The 24,566-nt window shown below is 44.3% G+C and overlaps 1 protein-coding gene across 2 annotated transcripts in view; it reads right to left on the bottom strand.

Annotated features, from left to right (window-relative positions):
* Nucleotides 1-24,566, bottom strand: part of dna2 (DNA replication helicase/nuclease 2) — a 117,993-nt gene that overhangs the window by 7,886 nt on the left and 85,541 nt on the right. For both annotated transcript variants that reach the window (XM_088334853.1, XM_088334854.1), the window contains 2 exons: nt 2,186-2,371; nt 1,968-2,114 (listed from right to left, as the gene is read on the bottom strand). In XM_088334853.1, the coding sequence (XP_088190979.1) occupies nt 1,968-2,114; nt 2,186-2,371 (333 nt within the window). The remainder of the gene's footprint in view (nt 1-1,967; nt 2,115-2,185; nt 2,372-24,566) is intronic.

Here is a 24,566-nt window from a genome sequence, read left to right as displayed (position 1 = left end):
ATGTTCGATACAGCTGACTGTGAACAGCATCTTTGGCAACCATACGAGTATAGTTACCTTCCTTAAGAAGTTTGACGATCTTGTATTCGGTCTCAAGAGACATTGCTCTTGTTGGAGCCATGATTCTTGTCCATCCACTTAGTCCAGGAGCCCCCCAAGGTGTGATAACGACACTGTTTTTAACTGACTAACTAGCAGACTTAATCTAAGCCAGGAAATTGACTAGGTGTGTCCTTATTTTCTACTCAAAATGCACTGATTCAAGATTATTTTCCTTAGAATTGAGTAATTCCATTTTTGTTTCCCTGCACTTGCCCAATAAAAGTAACATTTAATGACCATTGCAATGTTTTTTCTTAATTTCTTTTAGTGTTTCTGAATGCCAATGTGTTGCATTTTGGAATGACCTTGCGATTGCTTCATTTATGATCTGATTTTTTTCCACAGAATAAAATGTCTGAATGAGGGCTTGGCCAAGACTGGCGATTCCATACTTTTTGCTGGGGGCTTTACATGCCGAGTCTTCACAGGCAGCGTCGGGAGAGAAGGCAATAGCAGTGCTGCAGGACCAGCCTACTGCTACACCTAGACTACATAACTCTCACTAGCTATACATACTGAGCCTGTATTCCATCAACACCAGATCCATTACCAATGAAACGGATTACATGGAGCTCCAAATCATGGGAAATCGCTACGTTTAAGCTTCTTGTATTTCAATTATCGCAGAGACCTGGGTCAATTCAAGGATATCCGATACTTGCACACACCTAGCCGGCCGCTCTCTAAATTGCTTTCTTGCACGAAAAGAAGTCCTCCAATTTTGTTGTACTTTTGTACTATGACATGCCGAGTCTTCACAGGCAGCGTCGGGAGAGAAGGCAATACAGTGCTGCAGGACCAGCCTACTGCTACACCTAGACTACATAACTCTCATTAGCTATACATACTGAGCCTGTATTCCATCAACACCAGATCCATTACCAATGAAACGGATTACATGGAGCTCCAAATCATGGGAAATCGCTACGTTTAAGCTTCTTGTATTTCAATTATCGCAGAGACCTGGGTCAATTCAAGGATATCCGATACTTGCACACACCTAGCCGGCCGCTCTCTAAATTGCTTTCTTGCACTGAAAGAAGTCCTCCAATTTTGTTGTACTTTTGTACTATGACAATGAAGAACATCTATTCATTTGTTGATTTTTAGTTGTTATTTTGTTAGTCGTATATAATAATAATAATAATAATAATTTCCTTGTATTGTCATTCTGTGTAACAATGTACACAGAACGAAATGTCGATTGCACCTGACCCGTTGTAGCGAGCCGATGCAGCCGCAGCCAACAGAGGGCGCCGCCGACCACTTTTTAAGTCTTAGGAAAGACTCGGCCGGGGCGCGAACCACCGACCTCCCAGTCTCAAAGCGGGCGCCTTACCATCTAGGCTACTGAGCTGGTATATATAGTGGGTAAGGACGTCATCTCGAAGTGATTTTAACCCTTAGATGCCTGTATGAAAGTGCAACGCTACTTTACAAATTTTCACTTTTTGCGGTTGGTTCTGGTCCCCATTAAAAGCGTTAACCGAGGGATTACTATAAACATAGGAACTCTTGCTACTCTTTTAGGGGCTGATCATAGTTTGACAACCAATTTTGACATATTCACAATTTAAAGTATTATTATCAAATAGTCTTAATATAAAAATCACTTGTGTACTGGTGCAACTAAGCCCTTGTTGTGCTGTGGGCTGAATGTTTGGAGTCAGGTTGGGAGGAATGCAGTGGATTGAATCATTTCATTTCATTTCAATGTTTGGCGAATGAGAGTGTGTTATCGACTCTAGTTACCTCACACTGGGGGATAGGGTTTCGAAAGACATACTGGGAGAGATACATAGGGAGAGAGAGAGAGAAAGATGGAGAATACTGGTGCACCAAATGACTGGGTTGCCGAAGGATATCATGTTCTCCTGCTCCAGATGACGAAGTAGCTTCTCCACAGGGGTGTACCGCCTAAGTGTGGGCACAGAGCCCACCATCAGCAGTTTATGTTTGGCCCTGCTGATGGCCACGTTTAGGCGGCGCCAGTCCTTCAACAGCTCCCCTAGCTAGTGAAGAAAGGAACATGTCGGAGGTGGTAGAAGTACTGTAGTACTGCTTCCAATAAATGCAAACATACATTTTCTTCCGTTGTGGTACTCCTGACAAAAGAGAGCACGATGAGGCTCTTGTCTCGTCCTTGGTATTTGTCCACTGTGTTCACCTCCACGTCACTAAACGCTGACGAATGCAGCAGAGAAGAGATGGCCTTCACTTGTTGTCTGTATGGCGCGATAACGCCCATGTCGCTGGCCTTGCAGCCCGCCTAATATGGGAAACAAAGATTTTGTCAAAATATTTTTTTCCTATTCAGGGAGTAGGAAAGATTGATACATCTTTATCATGGCCAAATTCAACCACTTCTTAGGGACTTTTAAAGCTAATTGTTCCATTTCTCCAGTATCATTAAAACAAGATAGATACATACAGTAGATAGATACTTTATTCATCCCCGCAGGGAAATTCACATTTCCAGCAGCATCCCTTCGCTGAGAACAATACAATAATAAAGCAAAAGGAATACAATATACAAATACCCAATGTGACGTGCTAATACCCACTGTAGCATGTTGTATAGAGTACTTAAATAGTGCTACATAAAATACACACTGCAATAAAAGTACGGTAATATGCAATGTAGGGGGTGTGATTTAATGTGGGCCTTTACTCTGCTAGGTGGAGTTAAAGAGCCTCATGGCATGAGGAAGAAAATATATTTTCAGTGTGTCCACGGTACAAGACATTGACAGCAGTCTGTCGCTGAAGCTGCTCTTCTGTCTGGATATAATGCTGTGTAGTGGATGTCAAGTCAAGTCAAGTCATCTTTATTTGTATAGCCCTAAATCACAAAGAGTCTCAAAGGGCTTCACAGATTATTACACTATATTACACAGACTATTTTTCAGCCGACGAGAAGAGTAGGTTATTCATATGCTATGGAGTAGAAGTGAGTTTTAAGTTTAGATTTAAACATTTCCACTGAGGTTGCAGATCGGATCTCAGGGGGAAGAGCATTGCACAGCACCGGTGCCCGGATGGAGAACGCTCTCGAACCAGCAGAACACTTCTTTGCTCTTGGGATCACCAGAAGACCGGCACTCTCAGATCGTAGGCTTCGGACCGGGACATAGGGGCAAATCAGATCTGAAAGATAAGAGGGAGCAAGTCCATGTATGATTTTGTATAATACTAAGAGAACCTTGAAGTCACATCTATGGCTAACTGGGAGCCAATGCAGGTTAGCCAAAATCGGTGTTATGTGATCGTACTTTTTTGTCCTAGTTAAAAGCCTTGCTGCGGCATTTTGTACCAGCTGAAGAGACTTGATTCTAGACTTCGGGAGACCTGCGAGTAGTGCATTACAATAATCGAGACGGGAGGTAACAAATGCATGAATTATAATTTCCGCATCAGACAGACAGTATTGAACGGATTTTAGCAATGTTACGAAGATGGAGGAAAGCGGTTCTAGTAATTTTCTTTACATGCATTTCAAAGGATAGATCAGGGTCAGATATGACACCTAAATTTGTCAATGTTCACAGCAGTTTTTGAGAATAAGTCACGGCATTTAGATGGACCAATGACTAACATTTCGGTCTTTTCAGAGTTAAGACGCAAGAAATTGAGTGACATCCACTCTTTTATCTCAATGAAGCAGGCCTCCAAATTTCCACAGTTTAGTGTGGGAGATTCCTCCAACAGAAGATATAGTTGAGTGTCGTCTGCGTAGCAGTGGAAGCTGATATTGTACTTGCGAATAATATCACCTAATGGAAGCATGTAAATGCTGAAAAGAAGGGGGCCAAGCACTGAACCCTGCGGAACACCGCAGGTAACATTAAAGGGCTCAGATGTCATTTCACCATATTTAACAAAGTGCGTCCTATCCGAGAGGTAGGATCTGAACCACGAGAGGACGGTTCCTGAGAGACCAATCCATTTTTCCAACCGTTCTAGTAGGAAATTGTGGTGCACTGTGTCAAAAGCAGCACTAAGATCCAGCAGCAGCAAAATTGATGAAGCGCCAGAATCCATTGCCAGTAGGAGATCATTTGTTACCTTGATCAGAGCTGTCTCAGTAGAGTGGTTAGCCCTGAATCCTGATTGCATGGATTCAAAAAGGTTATTCTCGGATATGAAAACATTCAGCTGCTGTGCCACTACTTTTTCAAGTACTTTAGAGAGGAAAGGTAGGTTTGACACAGGTCTATAATTACTTAAGATTTCTGGATCAAGGTTGGGTCGTTTCAGTGTGGGTTTAATAATGGTGGACTTAAAAGCTGCTGGAACTACACCTGAGGAGAGTGATATGTTTATAATATTTAGAACTGAAGGTCCAAGGATGCCAAAAAGACTTTTAATAAGTGAACCTGGGAGCGGGTCGAACTGGCAAGTTGTCGGTTTGGCCGCATTCACCACCTGTTTGAGATCATCAAGTGACAGTTCACTAAAACCGGACAATTTCCCAGGACAGCCACCCTGTCGTGCATCTGTAGATTTCAGCCCTTTAATATGTGTGGTATTAATAATTTCTTTAGCAATTTCTTCCTGTATGCATTGAATCTTCTTAGTAAAGAAGACCATTAAGTCATGAGCAGAGTGCGTCGAACTATCTGCGATAGTCTGTTGCCTTGTAAGCGATGCTACAGTGTCAAAAAGGGCTTTGGGATTGTTCTTTTGAGACGCAATCACCTTCGAAAGGTAGGCCGATTTTGCAGAGGCAAGGGCCGCTTTATACTTTAACAAGCTGTCACACCAGGTTTGATGGAAAACCTCAAGCTTGGTAGCGCGCCGTTTTCTTTCCAATTTCCTGTATTCTTGTTTAAGGGTTCTAGTTTCATCAGTAAACCAAGGCGTGCATCTTTTAGGACGTGATTTTAGCTTTAAGGGCGCTATTGAATCCAGGACACTAGTCAGGGTGGTATTGAACTCATTCAAGAGTGAGTCAATCGAGCCATTGTATGAAGGAAAGGACGCAACTGCTCCAGGAAGGAGTTCAAAGAGCTCAGAAACTGTGCCAGTGCTTATATTGCGTCCGCTAAATCCTTCAGCTTTTTTAACACTACATATAGCTAGCACCTCAAATGTAACTAAATAATGATCCGAGATAACGGTAGTACACGGTAACACCATAATGTTTGAGGTTAAAACTCCTCGAGTCAGAATCAAGTCTAGCGTGTTCCCATCTTTATGGGTTGGCAAATCAACCAGTTGATTGAAACCAAATGCATCAATTAGAGACTTAAACGCAATAGTAAGTGAACTGAGTGGGGAGTTCATATGAATGTTAAAGTCCCCTATAATTATAATTTTGTCTGCATAGGTTACTAGTTCAGACAAAAGTTCAGCAAATTCGTCTAGAAAGTGGTGTATGGCCCAGGTGCGCGATATAGTTATTACATAAATTGACAATAGAGAGGACCGCATCACAAGAGCCTCAAACGCCTTGTAATTATTAAAGGTACGAGGATTAAATTTGAGCGATTTTTCAGAAATGAGCGAGACACCGCCACCCTTTTTCAACGTGCGTGCTATATGGCTACTCTCGTAATCCGGGGGAGAAGCATAATTTAGCGCTAAATACTCATCCGGGGCGTAAGTTTCACAAAGACCCATACAGTTAAGTCTATAATCACGAATAATGTTATCAACAAGTAAAGCTTTAGGAGCAAGCGATCAAATATTTAAAAGACCAAATTTTAGCTTTGCTGAATCATTTGACTTAGCTGAACTCTTTGTAGTCTTTGTAGAGATCTTCAAAAGATGCCGCCGTTGTGGCTTTTCGTGTGCGCTGAGTGTAAAGCTTCGGTTGTCCGGCGAGGAATGAATGGTGGAATTAGGTACATCCTCGCGTCCTTCTTGCTCCTTAGACTTCGCACGCTTCACACATCTACCTGCACGGCAACCACGCTTCTGTTTTTGTTGTGGAAAATAGACTTGCATTTGTAGAATAGAGTTGCATACATTTAGAAATGTAGAAAGACTTGCTTACATTGCTTACAGTAGTGAGGGAATGTTGACATCATTCGAGAAGATCCTTGGCAAGACAGTTGAGTTTCCCGAAAAGGGCATGAGACCTGCAAGGCCCTTCTTCAAGGACTCTCTGAGCAAACTGAGGCGAACAACATGTCCTAATAAGGGTATGACAGCATCTTCCGTGTTGATTACTGAGGACGAAATAAAAGGCTCCCCCTCATGGCTGGTTCCCGATGTACTTAATTCAATCACGAAAGAAGACTTAAAAGATTATCGAACCTACATTTTTTCCTACATTAAATGGCGCCCCAACGTGGTTTTTGGCTCAAATTGACTTCTTGTCGTGAATGCTGCCCCGACGAGCGGTTGAGGTAAGGACACGGTTTCTCTTTCCTTATTTCGGTTTGCTTGTCGGGGTAAGTGAAGTGCATTGGGGCCTGTGACGTGAGGGCTAAATTATGGAAATGCGTGCACGTGGATAATCCGTCTGTAGTCCGGCAACAAGTTGGACGGATTGTATGAGTTGATATGAGATTTTTGGCCGGCAACAATCTTGTGCTCAGGGATTGATGTGATGTTTTTTTTGGTCGGGCTCCGGGGAGTCTGGATGAAGTAACGGCTGTAATCTGCCGGTCCGTGGCGATGTTAAAGGAGATCTCGTCTAGAAGGCGATGATAACACGTCATCAGTTGCTGATATTTTCGGTGACGGAAAGTAGACGATCTATTAATGGTCCTACGGGGGTGTGTTTTTTATGTGGAGAGTTATACCGGCAGAGGTTAATGAGCAGATGTTCAGATGTTGTATTATTGAGATGACTTCGCGGATAGACAGCGTTGGAGGAGCTGTGTATGAGAATTGCTGACGTAATTTCGCTCTGAGCGTTATCTCGCTCGGGAATGTTGGCTGTTGGTGTGTGCGTGGTTTGTTTGGTGTGCGTCTTTGCCTTTTGCGGTCTTGTGTGTATCTTTCGCGCGTCTGAATGCGTGTTAGGGAAGGGAGTGTGTTTGAGACAGTTGTAATCGAACTTTGTGTGTGGGGGTGTGTGCCAGCTGGCGATAATTGTGCGTGTGTCTCTCTGTATGTGGATGTGTGTTCTGTTTGGTTCGGTTTTTCCCCCGCCCGCCTGAGTGAGTGTGTGCGGATGATTTCTTAACTGTGTAAGGGCTGGGACGACGCTGTGCGGAGGAGAACCTTTGTTTCTTTTTGTCTGTTTTGTTTTTCGTTTTGTTTGGCGTTGGGAGGGGAGTTAAGGACGTCTGGATGAAAGATGGAGTGACTGCTTATTCTCGCGGGCGAGGACACAGTGGTAGTAGAGAGTGGTTTAACGGCATGAGGGGTTTTGGGAAGCAGTGAAACCGGGATGAGAAAATATTGCGCGATTGGTGTGTGAGATAAGTGTAAGATACTTACGTTACTGGGGAATACATTGGGATGAATGATTTGTCCAGCGCTTCGTCTGCGTGTGGCTTTTTAATTTGTGAGATCTTGTTCCGTTAAACGTGATATGTATAGTTTGGGTAAATTAAGAAAGCGATTTGTCAAGCGTTTTCAAAAGACAATAAGGAGCAGATTACTCGATCTTGAGGAAGACCATGAAAAATTTAAGAATTTAATTGCTAAGGTGATGTCTTCATGGTCATTTAACCTAGACTAAACATCCGAGTTTGTAAACATGACCGATTTAACAGGATTCTGAAGTCAAACGGACTGTTGAAAAGGGCTGAAGATGGACAGAAAAACAAGCAAAGAACAAACAAAGACGTTCACTCATCCGTTGTCTGCGCCGCTTGTCTACAGCAGGGTCGTAGGGACACTGGAGCACATCCAGGCTGTCCTCAAACAGTGAGCAGGGGGCAATCTGAACTGATTGCAGCCAGTTTCGAGGAGAAAGAGAAAGAAAACTGTTGCACTGATAAGGCTCATGGACACATTCCTGCAGCGGATTGCGGTGGAACGTCACAATGGACTGAGCCAGACAGCCAAGGCCGTCGACGAGGCGGTGATAACGAACGGCACGAGTCTGCATTGAATTACGTTAGGATCTTGTTGATTGACGTAGTGTTTACAAATCTGAGGAGTATTGATACATTTGGATTGTAAAATATTATTATTTTATTTTTTTAACACAGGAATACTGCTAAAATTGTATTTTGAATCTGCTTTCCAGGAAAACGGTGATGTGTCTCCAGATGCAGGAGCATCAGGAGGATTTTTAAGGAGAATAGGTAACAGGGGAATACCTTTGATTTTATATCAGTTGCATTAGCACAATTTGAAATATTGTGCAAGGGGGGAGGTTAAAATAAGGTTACAGGTCTCCGTATTTACAGGCCACGGTAGACGAAGTGCTCAACCAGTATATGAAATCTGTGCAGAGAACAATATCAGGAGCAGTTCAATCAAAAGATCTAGGTGCGGAAACAGTAATAAAGTTTTTGATCAGAGAAGTTATTCCGCGATTTGGTATACCGTCTGAAATAAGCTCAGATGGTCGTAATAAGCATTAGTTCAAAAGGTCGTGGAAAGAGTAAATGGAATATTAAAATCAAAGATAAACAAGATCTGTGTGAGTACTAGGCTCAACTGAGGGGATGCGCTACAGTTAGCGCTGATGAGTTATCGCATGCAAACTCATTGGATCACGCATTTAACACCGCATGAAATGCTAACAGGCAGACCAGTGCCCCATCTGGGAGGTCCCTACAAGGGACCGCCACTTGAGCAACTACAAACTGAACTGAGAGACTGTATGAGACAATTGACGGCTGTCATCTACCGGCTGGTTAAGAGACGAGGGTCCAAGGTCGAACAACCATTGGGGAAGAAGGTGGTCCCAGGGGATCTCGTCTACATCAAGGTTTCGACGAGAGTGGAACCAACCGAGGCGTAAGGGACCGTACACCGTCGTGAGGGCAACGCCGACCGCAGTCCAGGTCGAGGGCAGCTCAACCTGGTACCATCTGAACCACTGTACCAAGGCTCACGCTGCCACCATCAATGGGATCAACCAAGATCAACAGGGCAGTAATGTTAAATTAGGAAAACAAGATGTGTATGATAAAGTGGTGTGTGGTAATAAGTTGTTTGATATGGTTGTTACTAGGAGCAGAGCTCGAGGAATCGCAACGGCGAATGGAAATCGCGGGTCCGGAAGTGCAGACCTTGACGCATCAAAAAGACAGCAGCCCGGTTAAGTGTGACACTACTGTACAACATGCCAAAACGGTTGAGAATTTGGAAAGTACAAGTACATTTTACCTCATAAAGGGCTCATTGGCCCTGAGGTATGGAAGCTCGAAAGTACCAAAATTAAATTATTACAGGAAAAAAGAAAAAAAAAGAAAAAAAAAGAAAAAAAAAGAAAATGTGAGATAAGACGAAAACGTGTAAAATATAATTTGTAAAATATGGTGTCATGAGAAACATGCACTCAAAATCTTTTAAAGGGACAGTGTGTATAAATTGACCCCAAGATGTCTCTGCATTGTGTAGTGCAACCGAAATAAAAGTGCTTAACAGGATAAAAAAGGAGAGTCACAGTGCCCAAAGAAGCACTATTTTCTTCTAATTATTGTGTCATATCCACTGCCTCTAGGTGATGCTCATGTTATGGAAAACTCCAGTAACTCCAGTTTACAGTCACGTTGTCACACCAGCAGTCCCTGTTTTGGATGTAAATTACTAAAAATACTTTATAAGAAAGCTGATTAAACGACTTAGGTTCACTATCGAGACATTTTTGATAGAAACTCACAGGAAAAAACTTTAACCCAAAACAAACGTTAACTGTTTATCCAGAAGCTGTAGCAAAGCAACTCAAACAATTTTGATTGGGTGGGTGTTAGGAACTATAAACCGGACATGCGCATTTTACTCCATTGCCCAGCGCCTGTGCTAAAAGTAAATACTAAGTATCTTCAGTTTTAGGAATTTTTGACATTTTCACAAAATTAACTTTGAGACAAAATGACAGACAAAATGAGCCTCAGCACTCATAAGTGACGGCGGGAGGGTGTCGATTTTTAAGTCCTACACCTCTATTGATATGGAACACTCAAACGTCACACAGTGAAATTAAATTCGCTGAAGGAAAAATACCGTAGAAGTACTACGACAGTAATACGGTAATGCAGAAATGCCACTAGAGATATACTAAACATTATCACAAAACTAACGATTCAATATAGTGCTTTAAAACAAAGACATAGTACACTACATCAATTAAAAATAAATGACTACAAGACTAAATACCAAGTACAAGCCGGATCTCTTCAATGAATTGAGAAAAAAGCCGTTTTGTCTAATGAAAAAGACTTAACCAATTACCAACAACAATGACGTAATCTCGAAGCGACGGGATCTCATTAGCTAAGATCGGCGTGCAGAAAAATAAAAACTCATACAGCAAAACCAAAATAACAATAAGGCTTGTAATGCGTTAAATCTTTGTTAAAAAGGAATTAAATAATAATGACAATTTAAAGGAAAAGGTTGCGCCCCCAGCATAAATGCTGCATCTAGGACACAGGTACTGAAATTACGAGTATTATGGGATGAGTCAGACGAAAGAGAGACGTGCAACCAGTCGGAGTGCCGACTGACTACCAGAAACCAAATATGTTAACGACAGTACGGACTAAAGTGATGGATAATAGGCCAAACCTTAACGGCTGGTGGACCACTCCAGCACCGAAAGTGACGATACAGACGAGAGTGGTAACGACACACCAAAGATCAGAGAAATCTACACCCACGGCGAAAACCCTGAAGAGTGAGGTTACAACGCTGACGGCCAAAAATGAGTGCACTGCCAGTACGTAAAATTCAGGAAAATTGTGTAGAAAAGGAAAACCATAACCAAAACTCGGTAGTTGTGTAGGCGCATGGCTTCAATTAAATTAAATTTTGTGGGCCATCTGTCTTGTCTTATGTTTTATGTTTGTTCAATGTTGTAAGTGTTTGTATTCTTTCCTGTATTCTTATCTTTCTTGTCTTATATGGTTGTCCAGCGCTGGCGTTTAATCGGCCCACGTAACTGAAAGAAATAACAAAACTATCGAAGGAAAAAGAAAAAGGAAGAAATACAGTGCTCATTGTAACGAGAAAAACGTTTTTTGAAGAGTATGACGGTTTGAAATGTATTGTTTTGGATGGAAACGATAGCACATCTCGTTAGGAATCTAAAACGTTCGTTTTTTGGGAAATCGTTTTGACGCTAAGGGTGTGCAACGTAACGTCCGAGAGCCTATGGAGTTCCCGGAAAATAAATGTTTTTCAGTTGGAAAACGATGAATTTAGGGGTGAAAGGTTTAGAAAAATTATGTTGAGTTATTTTAGATGCATTAAGTTAATGCCAGAACCACACCATGAAAAGATGGAATAGTGACAGAAAATGAATAAAAATGTTTCGTTTTACAGTTAAGAATTGGAGAATTAAGGACTGTAAAGACGAGGAAAAAATCCAATTGAGTGAATTGGGATAGATTAATGTGAGATGAAGGCATGGTTATAAGATCAATGCACGTCAATTTCACATTAAGTAGGCGAAGCTAAAATAGTAGATTTAGTTGGTTTGGTAAAGAAATAAAATGAGAATAAGGTAAAATTAATTGGGATGGTTATATGTCAATTTCCCATTTGGACTGATGGGCTAAAAAGCAAGTGTTAATATTCAATATTTATCTGGATAACTCCGGATAAGACCGCAGAATGGATTAATTACATTTATTAATTTATTACAACCGACAATGTTTTATTTATTACACTAACAAGGCCTTTAGTACAATAGGAGAACGTCATGATTTCTATCTGGTGGCATCAACGGTCGGGAAAACCTACACTAGATGATGGAGCATCTGAGAGAATGGACACATACGATAATCTGGACTAAATGAAATATCTAATAGTACTTTCGGTTGACACACAACACACAATAGCGCTAGGAATAAAAGCTACAAATATGTTGTTTTCTAATTGTGATTCTCTTGTTGGTATGTCACTCTGCCGGGGAGTAAGCTGCTGTCTAGGATGGTCAGGATGCATCGTCGCTTCCGGGTTTTGGGCTGCATGGAAACTGCGCGTGATGCCTGCTGGGATGAACACTCACTCCAACATCTGACTTCACGACACCCGTTGACGAATACGACAATGCATGGTCTTCAAAATGTTCACGGGGGTCAGGCCAAAGGCCAATGTGTATACTGTATCACTATCCAGTCATGCACTCATCTTGAAATGTATCAACGACTGTTACCAAAATTTGTTATCACTCACTTATCAGTTCATTTATTCATTTACCTTTATCACGTACCGATCAACCGTCGACGGTCTACGTGTGTATAATCCAGTATGTACGGATAAAGATAAATGAAGGGGGGGTTAGTGCATGGGTCAGATGTTTGGAGTGTTGGGGGTTTTTGTTATCGAAACATGAATAACAAGAGTTGGGATAATCGCAGCAGGCTGACCGCCAGGATTTTATTTTTATTTTTTGATTCCGATAATTCTGTCCGTGTAGCTATGATTTAAGATACTTTACCACTACCCTGTATTGATTTTTCAATTTTAATTTCCATTCAAAGTGGGAGTATAAACTCCCAAAGGGGGGATATGTTGTGGAAAATAGACTTGCATTTGTAGAATAGAGTTGCATACATTTAGAAATGTAGAAAGACTTGCTTACATTGCTTACAGTAGTGAGGGAATGTTGACATCATTCGAGAAGATCCTTGGCAAGACAGTTGAGTTTCCCGAAAAGGGCATGAGACCTGCAAGGCCTTTCTTCAAGGACTCTCTGAGCAAACTGAGGTGAACAACATGTCCTAATAAGGGTACGACAGCATCTTCCGTGTTGATTACTGAGGACTAGGGCCGCCTTTTGGGTTGTACTCAAACTGAAGCTATAAAAGCATTGTTATGTCTGGAGTTCTCGGAGTTCTTTTGGGATGACGAAATAAAAGGCTCCCCCTCATGGCTGGTTCCCGATGTACTTAATTCAATCACGAAAGAAGACTTAAAAGATTATCGAACCTACATTTTCTCCTACATTTTCTGTCCTTACGGCGCCGTTGTCGTTGTTTATTAGGAAGAATAGCTGTCCACAAGGATGCCGGATCTCTTTGAAGTTCGCTCGGTATATCATAGGCGGTATAAAAAGTGCCCGAAAAGTCGAAATTCAGACGCCCACCCAACCGAATAAGTTCGTCCCCACTGTAAGTATTTTTGGCCACACATGTGTCCAAAAGTGAAAGCAAAAAAGACAAGAGAACGGCAATAAATAGAAGATTAGCTGGAGAGCAACTAGCCGCATGCATGCATCCATGCGCTGAATTGTCCATGATTGACCGCAGCTTTTTCAGTACCCGTCTCTCAGCTACTGCCCACAACAGAGCTCGCTTTCCTCGCCAGTTTATTGAGACGAGAGGCATCGTTCTTCTTGACGCTGCCTCCCCAACACGCTGCCGCATAAAAGAGGGCGCTTGCCACAACTGTCTCATAGAATATTTTCAGGAGCTTTATGCAGATGTTGAAGGAGGCCAGCCTTCTAAAGAAGTAAAGTCGGCTTTGACCTTTCCTACATAGAGCTTCTGTGTTGGCAGTCCAGTCCAGTTTGTTGTCCAGCTGCACACCCAGGTATTTGTAGGTCTGGACAAATTCTACACCTTCTCCTTTGATGGTTACAGGAACCGGGTGAGTTTTAGTTCTCCTGAAGTCCACCACCATCTCCCTGGTCTTGGTGGTGTTCAGGTGCAGGTGGTTTGCGTCGCTCCATTGGACAAAGTCCTGAATCAGTTTCCTGTACTCCTCCTCCTGCCCACTTCTGATACGTCCCAGGATCACAGTGTCATCAGCACCCTTTTGCACATGGCAGGACTCAGAGTTGTACTGAAAGTCTGATGTATACTGAGTGAATAGGAACGGAGAGTGCGCGGTCCCCTGCGGAGATCCTGTGCTGCTAACCACAGTGTCCGATGTACAGCCCCCCTGTTTCACATACTGGGGTATGCCTGTCAGGTAGTCCGTAATCCATTCTACAAGGTGTGAGCTAACTCCCATCTCTGTCAGTTTCCTACTCAGTAGCAGAGGCTGTATGGTATTGAAGGCACTGGAAAAGTCCAAATATGTAATCCTCATAGCCCCCTTAGCCCTATCCAGGTTGAGAGGGATCGGTGTAGCATGTATACTATAGCATCCTCCACTCCCACCTTCTCCTGGTAAGCAAATTGCAGAGGGTCGATGGCGTGACGGACCTGTAGCCTCAGGTGGTGCAGCAGCAACCGCTCCATGGTTTTCATCACATGTGATGTCAGGGCGACCGGCCTGAAGTCGTTGGGTTCCTCAGGTCTTGATTTATTTGGGACTGGGATGATGCAGGATGTTTTCCACAGCTGAGGGACCCTCCCCTGTTCAAGGCTCAGGTTGAAGATGCGCTGTAGAGGGTCTCCCAGCTCCAACGCACAGGCCTTCAGCAGTCGGGGGGATACTCCATCTGGACCAGCTGCCTTGCTGGTTCGCAGCCTCCTCAGCTCTCCACACACCTGGACTGCAGTTATCTTGAGTGGGGGGATGTCCTCCATGCTAGTGTCCAGAGGGGGAGGGACAGCTGCAGTACTCTGGGGTGAGGATGAGTTGGGGTGGTCAAACCTGTTGAAAAAGTTGTTCAACTGGTTGACCCTCCCCACATCTACGTCCACAGCCACACCCTGCTTGGTGCTGCAGCCAGTAATGGTTTTCATCCCTTCCCACACCTTCTTCATGCTGTTGTTCTGCAGCTTTTTCTCCAACTTCCTCCTGTAATGCTCCTTCCCTTCCCGGAGCTGGAATCTGAGCTCCCTCTGTACTCGTTTTAGCTCCAGCTTATCACCATCTTTAAAGGCCCTCTTTTTTTGGTTCAGAAGGCACTTGATGTCGCTTGTGATCCAGGGCTTGTTGTTGGCATAGCAGCGTACAGTTTTTATAGGAACAACATTGTCCATACAGAAGTCAATGTAGTCAGTGGTGCAGTTTGCCACCTCTTCAATGTCCCCAATGCTGGACCCTAGCAGGACATCCCAGTCCGTACGTTCAAAGCAGTCTCTCAGAGCCTGCTCTGCCTCAGTAGACCATTTCCTGAAAGAGCGTGTGGTTGTTGGTAGCCTCCTTACTTTTGGTTTGTAATGAGGTTTAAGCAGAATGAGGTTGTGGTCTCCTTTACCGAGGGCAGGCAGTGGCGTAGCACTTTATGCATCCTTGATGTTTGCATACAGAAGGTCAATAGTCCTTTTTCCCCTGGTCTTGCAGTCCATATACTGGACGAAAGAAGGCAGTGTTGTATCAAGAGTCACGTGATTGAAGTCCCCAGAGATTAACATGGCGGCCTCCGGGTGTTGTGTTTGTAGCTTGGCCACAGCAGAGTGGATGACGTCACACGCTACTTCCTCATAAGCGCGCGGTGGGATGTAAACGATAACAGCAATGGCGTGTCCAAACTTTCTGGGCAAGTAATAGGGACGCAGAGTTATGACCGAAAGTTCGACATCACGGCAGCAGATAGAAATCTTGTGTTTACATGCCCGGGGTTACACCACCTCGTGTTCACGTAGATGGCAAGTCTGCCTCCTTTGCGCTTCCCGCAGGCTTTTGTGTCTCTGTCCGCTCTAACAGCACAGAAGCCAGTTAGCTCGGCGTTAGCGTCCGGGATGCTAGACGTGAGCCACGTTTCCGTAAAGCAAAGCAAGCTGCACTCCCTGTATGCTTTGATGTCTTTCACAAGCACAGCCAGTTCGTCGATCTTATTTGGTACATTCCCCATGATTATGGACGGTACCGAGGGCTTATATCGCCACTTCGCCGCTTAGCCTTTACCTTAGCACCGGCTCTCCACCCCCTGATAGTGCCGCCTCACCTCGTCAGGTAAAAGGGGGACCACGCCGGCTCGAGAATTCTTCAGGTAGAGGAGTTGATTCCTCGAATAAACGCATTTTTGTGCGTTATAACCCATATCCATAGGATAGAAAGTAATGCAAGGCAAACACTGAAGATATAAGCAAAACCAAAACAATAAATCACAAAAGTAGCGAAAATAACACGGGAGCTTGCTGGAGTGGCTGCCATTCGCGACAACGCCGTAAGTAAGAAGTAAGAACTCTGGTGTGAATCATGTGTTTTGCAGAGCCAAAAATGTATCTGTGATTTACGTACGTAATTTTAAAACATGCGTGTATTCATCATGACATCTAATTTTTCTATCTCGAGTAAATTTTGAATATATTTGTGGATCTGAACGATAGGAGTCTAAATATTTTTGAGACAAATCTCCCCCCAGTATATGGTTTGGGCAAACTGACAATAGCATGTTGCTTACATTTTCAGTAGAAGTAAGTCATTCCCATTGCAATTTACTACTGGGAAACGCCACCTTATTTTTTTACATGGCCCATAGTACATTTCCTTAATTGCTGCCTAATCCTTGCAATAATACACATTTCCTAGTGCCATGTTTAGGTTGAGCATGCATCTGTCTTATTTGGGTGAGATGACGCTGCATAGGATAATGGCACAGAAACTAATGCCAACTGCCGTAATGGCAAAGCCAAGCTGCGAGAGAGCAGTGTCTATGTCATTTTAAAGACTTGTTTTAAAACACGGCAACAACTTCAAGCAATTACAAGCACTGCACCTGAAATTGAAGCATTTGCAAGGATTTGAGCACCCGTACAAACCAGACATTGATTTAGTCATCAGAAAAAAAAGTCAATATGTTACATCATGAAATCAAGTGATGTAATTTTAGAGTTTAATGTAAGCTGGTACTGATTATTGAAAGTTGTTATTTACCAATTGTTATTTATGAATTGTGTTCAGGGTTCATATACCTTTTCACGGCCAAATTTAAGCACTTTTTAAGCACTTACAAGGCCATTTTTTTTTCTTTTTTCCAATACCTTCAAAGGAAAACATCCAGTGCAGATCAAAAGGACCTTTTTTCGGTCGATTTTCTGGCCCAAAGTAAAGTCGCTATCTTGTTGCTGGAACACACTTGTGGTATTTTGAGCTGTTCCTATTAATTATCTAGGATGTGTTTGTGTTATTGGCCTGCTATAAACTGACATACATTCTGCTTCAACATGCATGCATGTTCATCATGGCTACGTCACACTCGTATACAAACAAAGGGCTCTATAGATGTTTGGTAACAATTAGGTAAAATACAGGAAAAAAAAGAAATAACTATGTATAGAAAATAAAAAAATAGACAAATTTTGACTCAGTTTGAAGCAGAGTGCATTCAATCTGCTGCTGATCTTTTGATTTTTGTTTTACTTATATCTATATTTCAGGTGTTTTTAGGGATCCCCTGCAACACTTGTGAAATCACTATTTTTTTTTTTTTTTTTTATGTCCTCGGCGATAAAGCGATGTGAAATCCTGGTGGGCTTGAGAGCCGGTTGGGAAGAGGACCACGGGATGCAGAGTGTTGAAGGAGAGGTTGACTGCTGGTGGCTTGAGGCTTCTCTGAGGTCGCTGGCTTTGTCCCACTGGTTTGGTCGTTAGATTGATCAAGCTTGGCTGCCGACCTGGCAAGGCTTGCCGTCTGCCTGTTGAGCTGAGACCTGGCCAGAACCTTGGCCCAGCTTTTTCTTCTGTTAGGACATCCCTCCTGCCTTGTTGCTGGCCAAAATCAGACTGCCCTTGTGAGGTGAGACGTGTACCAGTTCTCTGTTCCGGTCTCCTTGGGGGTGGGCGGACCCCCTGTGGTACAGTGGTCACGAAAACCTTTGATGCGCAAATGAGGCCAACGCCCACGTCCCCAACCTCACATTCCAGCAGTAACGGTCAGATAACATGTATGTGATTGACTTCAAACACCGTATCTGCCTCACAAGTTTTGACATTGTTTGATCATTTTATGACATTGAAAAACTAGATTCTGACCAAACGTTGAATACTCTACACATATTTGCAGGTGGATAGCACATATATGTATGAATTTTTGTTTATTGTCAAGTCTGGGGGCGGCAGTAGCTCAGGTGGTAGAGCGCTCGTCCTGGGATCAAGGGATCCCAGTTCGAATCCCGACTCGTCTGTGTTACATGTCGAAGTGTCCTTGGGTAAGACACCGAACCCCTAATACCCCCAATAAGCAGGTTAGCGCCTTACATGGCTGCAAGGCCGCTATTGGGAAATGTGGAGCACATTGTAAAGCGCTTTGGGAAGTCATTTACTTGAAAGGCGCGATATAAATGCAGATCATTCCATTCCATTCCATTCCATATTTACTGAATAATTAGGTGCATCAGTGTTTATTATTATTAAATATATAATTTAAAAAACAAACAGAGGAGCTGCTTGGGAGCCTGTTTTCTATACAGTGGGCCCTCGCTACTTCGCGCTTCGACGTTCGCGGCTTTAGAGCGTTGCGGCCTGTAATAGTAAAAAAAAAAAAAAAAAAAAAAAAAAAAGTTTTTTTTTTTAAGGGGCGTGGCTACTTCGCAGATTTTCACTTTTAGCGGGTGGTTTTGGTCCCTATTAACCGGGTCTAAAAAGATAAAAAAAATAAATAAAAAAAATAATAATAATATTTTATTTTCTACTTGCGCCGCACCGCGGGTGCCATTCGGTCGCTCCCGCGAGCGAGCCCCTAACCCGAGCCCTACAATGGGAACGTCGACAAAACAGTCAGATGATTCAGTCAAACTTATTACCCCCTTAACATTCGCAAAGCTTGCAAAGAAGCAAATACGTGTCGTAGACACGTGCGGATGCGGTGTCCGTACGATGTCACTTAAATGCGTCATATCAAATATCATTCGGAAGGTTGAAGTCTTGGGATTCAAGAAATGCCAAACATTTCTATGTTTCTATTTTCTTTTTCGCTCACAACTTTACTGTGCATATGACAATAAACACTTGGAATGGAGTTTAATTCACTCAACTCATCACAGCAACATCAAGATCGTTCTAAAACAAGATACCGGGAAAATATAAAGCCGCATAACTCACCTAAGCTCTCACGTTCAATAATGATACGCAATCATGGTCTTCTTACAACTGTGAATGAAGTAAATCCAGGAGAGTAGAATATTTACAAATACAGACTAATGAAACATGTTTCTTTATGGCGTACTTTAGCAAGCTTGCTAAACTCGGCCGATTGCAGGGTTTGTTTTGGCCATCTAGCCAATCCGAGGCTCCGAATAACTTCAGCCAATAGCGATCGATTTAACGGATGATTGACACATCTTTTTCGGCCAATTGCAGGGTTTGTTTTGGCCCTCTAGCTAATCCGAGACTCCGAATAACTTCAGCCAATAGTGATCGATTCAAATGATGATTGACACATTGGTTAGCCAATAAAACGCCGGTATATAAATCCCAGCATACACCGCGGACTACTCCACGTTCGGGGTAAAATCGAGTCGGCGGCTGTTGAGTAAGTTGCGAGACCTTGCGAATTTAATATTGAGCCATATATAAGGCGCACTGTGTTATAAGGCGCATGGTCAGCTTTTGAAAAAAATTAAGACTTTTAGGTGCGCCTTATAGTGCGGAAAATACGGTAGTATAAATTGTGTATAGAAATGTTATTTTGCACAAGTTGATGAATGCAACGTGAAGTTTTGACCCTAATCTGTCCATTCAGTTACACAAAAAGACTTTTACTAGAACAGCTTTTATTACAGCTTCGCAACATTGCGAAAAATAGCTCTATGGTGTCCCAGTCTGATGCCGATATTATATTTCATGTTTGTTACCTCCAGTTTCGAATAATGTACTACTCTCTGGTTCCCAAAGTCTAGCATCAAGAGCCTGCAGCTGGTACAAAATGCTGCAGGGACAAGAAAGTTTGATCAGATTCTGGCTGGCCTGCACTGGCTCCCTGTCAGTTTAAGACGAGATTTTAAGGTTCTGTTAGTACTATTATAAATTATGCATGGACTTGCCCCATTGTATCGTTAATTTCCCCCTATGTTCCTGCAATAGGCTTCGCTCGAAAAATGCTGGTCTCCTAGTGATCCCAAGAGGCAAAAGAAAATCCGCAAGTTCGAGAGCGTTCTCCATTCAGGCCCTGGTTCTGCAGAATGATCTGCCCACTAAAATTTGATCTACGACCTCAGTGAAGGTATTTAAATCTGCGCTTAAAACACACTTATATTCTATAGATTATAAATGGTGTTGACTTCAGGAATCTGTCACCCAGACATCCTGTTATTACCTATATTTCATGTGGATTAGGTCTATGTGTTGTCTGTACAGCCCTTTGAGACTTCTTGTAATTAAGGGCGTCACAAAAAACATGACTTGAAATCAGTGCAATCAACATTTTGGAGCTTTTTGCCATTTAAAATGAGCAATTAATCTCTTAAAACAGTGATAGTCTATTTTGGCTTAAGGTAAGATCGGGCCCCCATCATCTGCTACCTTATCGTGGTGGATGAGTTTGTGTGTCCCAATGATCCTAGGAGCTATGTTGTCGGGGGCTTTAAGCCCCTGGTAGGGTCACCCATGGCAAACAGGTTCTAGGTGAGTGGCCAGACAAAACGCATATCAGAAGACCCCTTATGAAGAGAAAAAACGTTGGTCCACATTTACCGGGGCCCCCTTCTAGCCAGGCCTAGAGGTGGGGTCCGCTGGCGAGCGCCTGGTGGTCGGGCCTTTGCCCACGGGGTCCGGCCGGGCACAGGCCAAAGGGACGATGTGGGACCCTCTTCCTATGGGCTCACCACCTGTAGGAGGGGCCAAAGGGGTCGGGTGCGTAGAGAGCTGGGTAGCGGTGAAGGGAGGGGTCCTTGGCGCAACGCTATAGAAACTGGCTTTTGGGACATGGAATGTTACCTCTCTGGCAGGGAAGGAGCTCGAGTTGGTGTGTGAGGTTGAGAAGTTCAGACTAGATATAGTCGGACTCACCTCCACACACGGCTTGGGCTCTGGTACCAGTCATCTCTAGAAGGGTTGGACGCTCCTCCACTCTGGAGTTGCCCGTGGTGAGAGGCGCATATTTGTTGCTCCACGGCTCAGCGCCTGTATGTTGGGGTTCAGCCCGGTAGACGAGAGGGTAGCCTCCCTCCGCCTTCGGGTGGGGGGACGGTTGCTGTGTGTTGTTTGTGCTTATGCACCAAATAGCAGTTCAGAGTACCCACCCTTCTTGGAGTCCTTGGAGGGTGTGCTTGAGAGAGCGCCCCCTGGGGACTCTTGTACTGCTGGGAGACTTCAACGCTCACGTGGGAAATGACAGTGAGACCTGGAGGGGCGTGATTGAGAAGAACGGCCCCCCTGACCTTAATCCAAGTGGTGTTACGTTATTGGACTTCTGTGCCCGTCATGGTTTGTCCATAACGAACACCATGTCCAGACATAAGGGTGTCCATACGTGCACTTGGGACCAGGACACCCTAGGCCGTAGTTCGATGATAGACTTTGTTGTCGTTTCGTCTGACCTGCGGCCGCATGTTCTGGACATTTGAGTGAAGAGAGGGGCGGAGCTGTCAACTGATCACCACCTTGTGGTTAGTTGGCTCCGAGTGTGGGGCAAGATGCTGATCCGACCCAGCAGACCCAAGCGTGTTGTGAGGGTGTGTTGGGAACAGCTAGCAGAATCTCCTGTCAGAAGAAGTTTAAATTCACACCTCCGGCAGAACTTTGCCCATGTCCTGAGGGAGGCGGGGGACATTGAGTCCGAGTGGACCATGTTCTGCGCCTCCATTGTCGAGGTGGCTGATCGCAGTTGTGGCCGTAAGGTAGTCGGTGCCTTCCGCGGCGGCAACCCTCAGACCTGTTGGTGGTCACCGGCGGTGAGAGATTTCGTCAAGCTGAAGAAAGTCTCATCGGGCCTTCCTGGCCTGTGGGACTCGGGAAGCAGCTGGCAGGTATCGGCTGGTCAAGCGGACGCGGCTTCGGCGGTTGCTGAGGCAAAAAACTCGGGCATGGGAGGAGTTTAACGAGGCCATGAAACCCGACTTCCGAACGGCTTTGAGGAAATTCTGGTCCACCATTCGGCGTCTTAGGGTGGGGGAGCGGTGTGCCATCGACACTGTGTATAGTGGCGATGGGGCGCTTCTGACCTCGACCCGGGATGTTGTGAATCGGTGGGCGGAGTAGTTTGAAGACCTCCTCAATCCCACCGACACGTCTTCCTCTGGGGAAGCAGAGCCGGAGGACTCCGAGTTGGGCTCTCGCATCTCTGGGGTTGAAGTCACCTAGGTCAAAAAGCTCCTTGGAGGCAGGGCCCAAGGGGTCGATGATATCTGCCCGGAGTTCATTAAGGCTCTGGATGCTGTGGGCGTGTCATGGATGAAACGCCTCTGCAACATCGCTTGGACATTGGGGACAGTGCCTCTAGACCGGGCTGCCTTTGGCACCGATTCTGTTCATAACTTTTATAGACAGAATTTCTAGGCGCAGCCTTGGTGGGGATGGAGTCTGGTTTGAGGGCCTCAGCATTGCATCACTGCTTTTTGCACATGACGTGGTGCTGTTGGCTTCCTCAGGCCGTGATCTTCAGCTTCACTGGAGCGATTCGCAGCCGAGTGCAAAGCGGCCGGGATGAGGATCAGCACCTCTAAGTCCGAGACCATGGCACTCAGCCGGAAAAGGGCGGCATGCTCCCTCCGGGTTGGGGATGAGATCTTGCCCCAAATGGAGGAGTTCAAGTATCTTGGGGTCTTGTTCACGAGTGAGGGTAGGATGGAACGGGAGATCGACAAACGGGTCGGTGCAGCGTCTGCCGTCATTTGGACCCTGTACCGGTCCGTCGTGGTGAAGAGGGAGCTGAGCCGAAAGGCAAAGCTCTCGATCTATTGGTTGATCTACGTTCCTACCCTGACCTATGGTCATGAACTTTGGGTTAAGACCAAGAGAACACGATCTCGGATACAAGTGCCCGAAATTAGTTTGCCCCGCAGGGTGTCTAGGTTTTCCCTTAGAGATAAGGTAAGAAGCTCAGTCATCCGGGACTCTGTGTAGAGCCACTGCTACTCCGCAGTGAGAGGAGCCAGTTAAGGAGGCGTTCCGGGCATGTCCCACCGGCAGGATGCCCCAGGGGCTACCCAGGACACGCTATGTCTCTTGGCTGGCTTGGGAACGCTGGAGGAGGTGGCTGGGGATAGGGACGTCTGGGCTTCCGTTTTAAGGCTGCTGCGCCCGCGACCTGACCACGGATAAGTGGAAGATAATGGATGGATGGATGGATGGTAAGATCGGGCCTAAAAAAAAAAAAAAAAAAAAAGCCCGGCCGCAGGTATTGAAGCCTGGTCGCGCATGAGCCAGACTAATTAACTTGATATGGGAGATGGAGTGCAAAGCAAACCCCAATGTTCATATTTTACTCGTGTGGACCGGTAGCACAGTGGCTGGGTTCTTACCACACAGCCATACAGTGCATAGGTCCAGGGTTCAATTACATTTACCGCAGCCTCCCCGTGCAGAGTTTTCATGTTCTCCCCATGCCTGTGTGTTTGCAGGCACTCTGGTTTCCACCAAAAACATGCATGTCATGTTAATTGGGTGGTCCAAATTGTGCCTCGGTGTGAATGAGCGGGTGCATTGTTTGCTCCGTGTGATTGACTGGCAACCAGTTCAGGTTGTCCCCTGCCTGGAGAGAACTGGGATGGGCTAAAGCACCCCACGCAACCCTAGTGAGAATAAGCGGAACAGATAATAGATGGATACTTGTGAGGAGGAAGAAAGGGGTATTTTGGCTTACTCTATTGATTGCTGCGCTGCGTGAATCTTTCACAAGGAAAAGGAAACACAGACCACGAGTAGATTATTAAAAAAAAAAAAAAAATTCAGCAAGAGAGAAACCGAGCCTGCACCCAAAGTAATGATTGACATTCTAGGCCCGACAGGCTGGGTTCGGGCCCGGGCTCAAGATCTTCCCTTTAATTCCAGCAAATTATTGTGCTCAAACCAGCATCCTTTCTTTCATCTTGTGAAAACAGCTTGGGTGCATACTTTTGTACGAACAACTACGGATACGTTAATACTTTTTCTTCAAATATTCCAAAATTTCGACAATGTATCTGGTTTTTGAATGCGCCTGAGAGAGGCATTGTTTTGGTTAACAAGAGATCATACCTTCTAATGACAATCATCTCGACCAAATGGCTTTTTATGAGAAAAGGCGTAGCCATTGTGTCAGGTAAAGTATAATTACATTAATGCAAGTAGTTCAGCGTGATAGGGATTAAATCAGGGGGATCAGACTGAAATTACAGTAAAGAGCTAGAGTTTGGGTGTGTTAAGGCCAAATCCTATTTTTCCACAAGAAAACCTTAATGAACCCTCTTATTAACATAGAGGCGCCGGCGCTCCCGTTCGACAAGCGCTATTTAAATTGCTTTAACCCAGCCTTACCATAAACCACACAGGCCCAAAGAAACGACCGCTCATAATAAAAAATAAATAACAATCTAGTGACAACTGAGAGAGCAATACTCAAAACTTTTTTTTTTAATACATTTGTACAAGTTCATATTTTTAGTTTATGTTGTCCTAAATGT

The sequence above is a fragment of the Urocampus carinirostris genome, chromosome 4 (assembly GCF_059441175.1).
Source record: "Urocampus carinirostris isolate Australia breed hairy pipefish chromosome 4, RoL_Ucar_1.0, whole genome shotgun sequence".
Taxonomy (NCBI): domain Eukaryota; kingdom Metazoa; phylum Chordata; class Actinopteri; order Syngnathiformes; family Syngnathidae; genus Urocampus; species Urocampus carinirostris.
The sequence above is the reverse complement of the archived record's forward strand: the minus strand, read 5'-3'. Positions and strand labels throughout refer to the sequence as shown.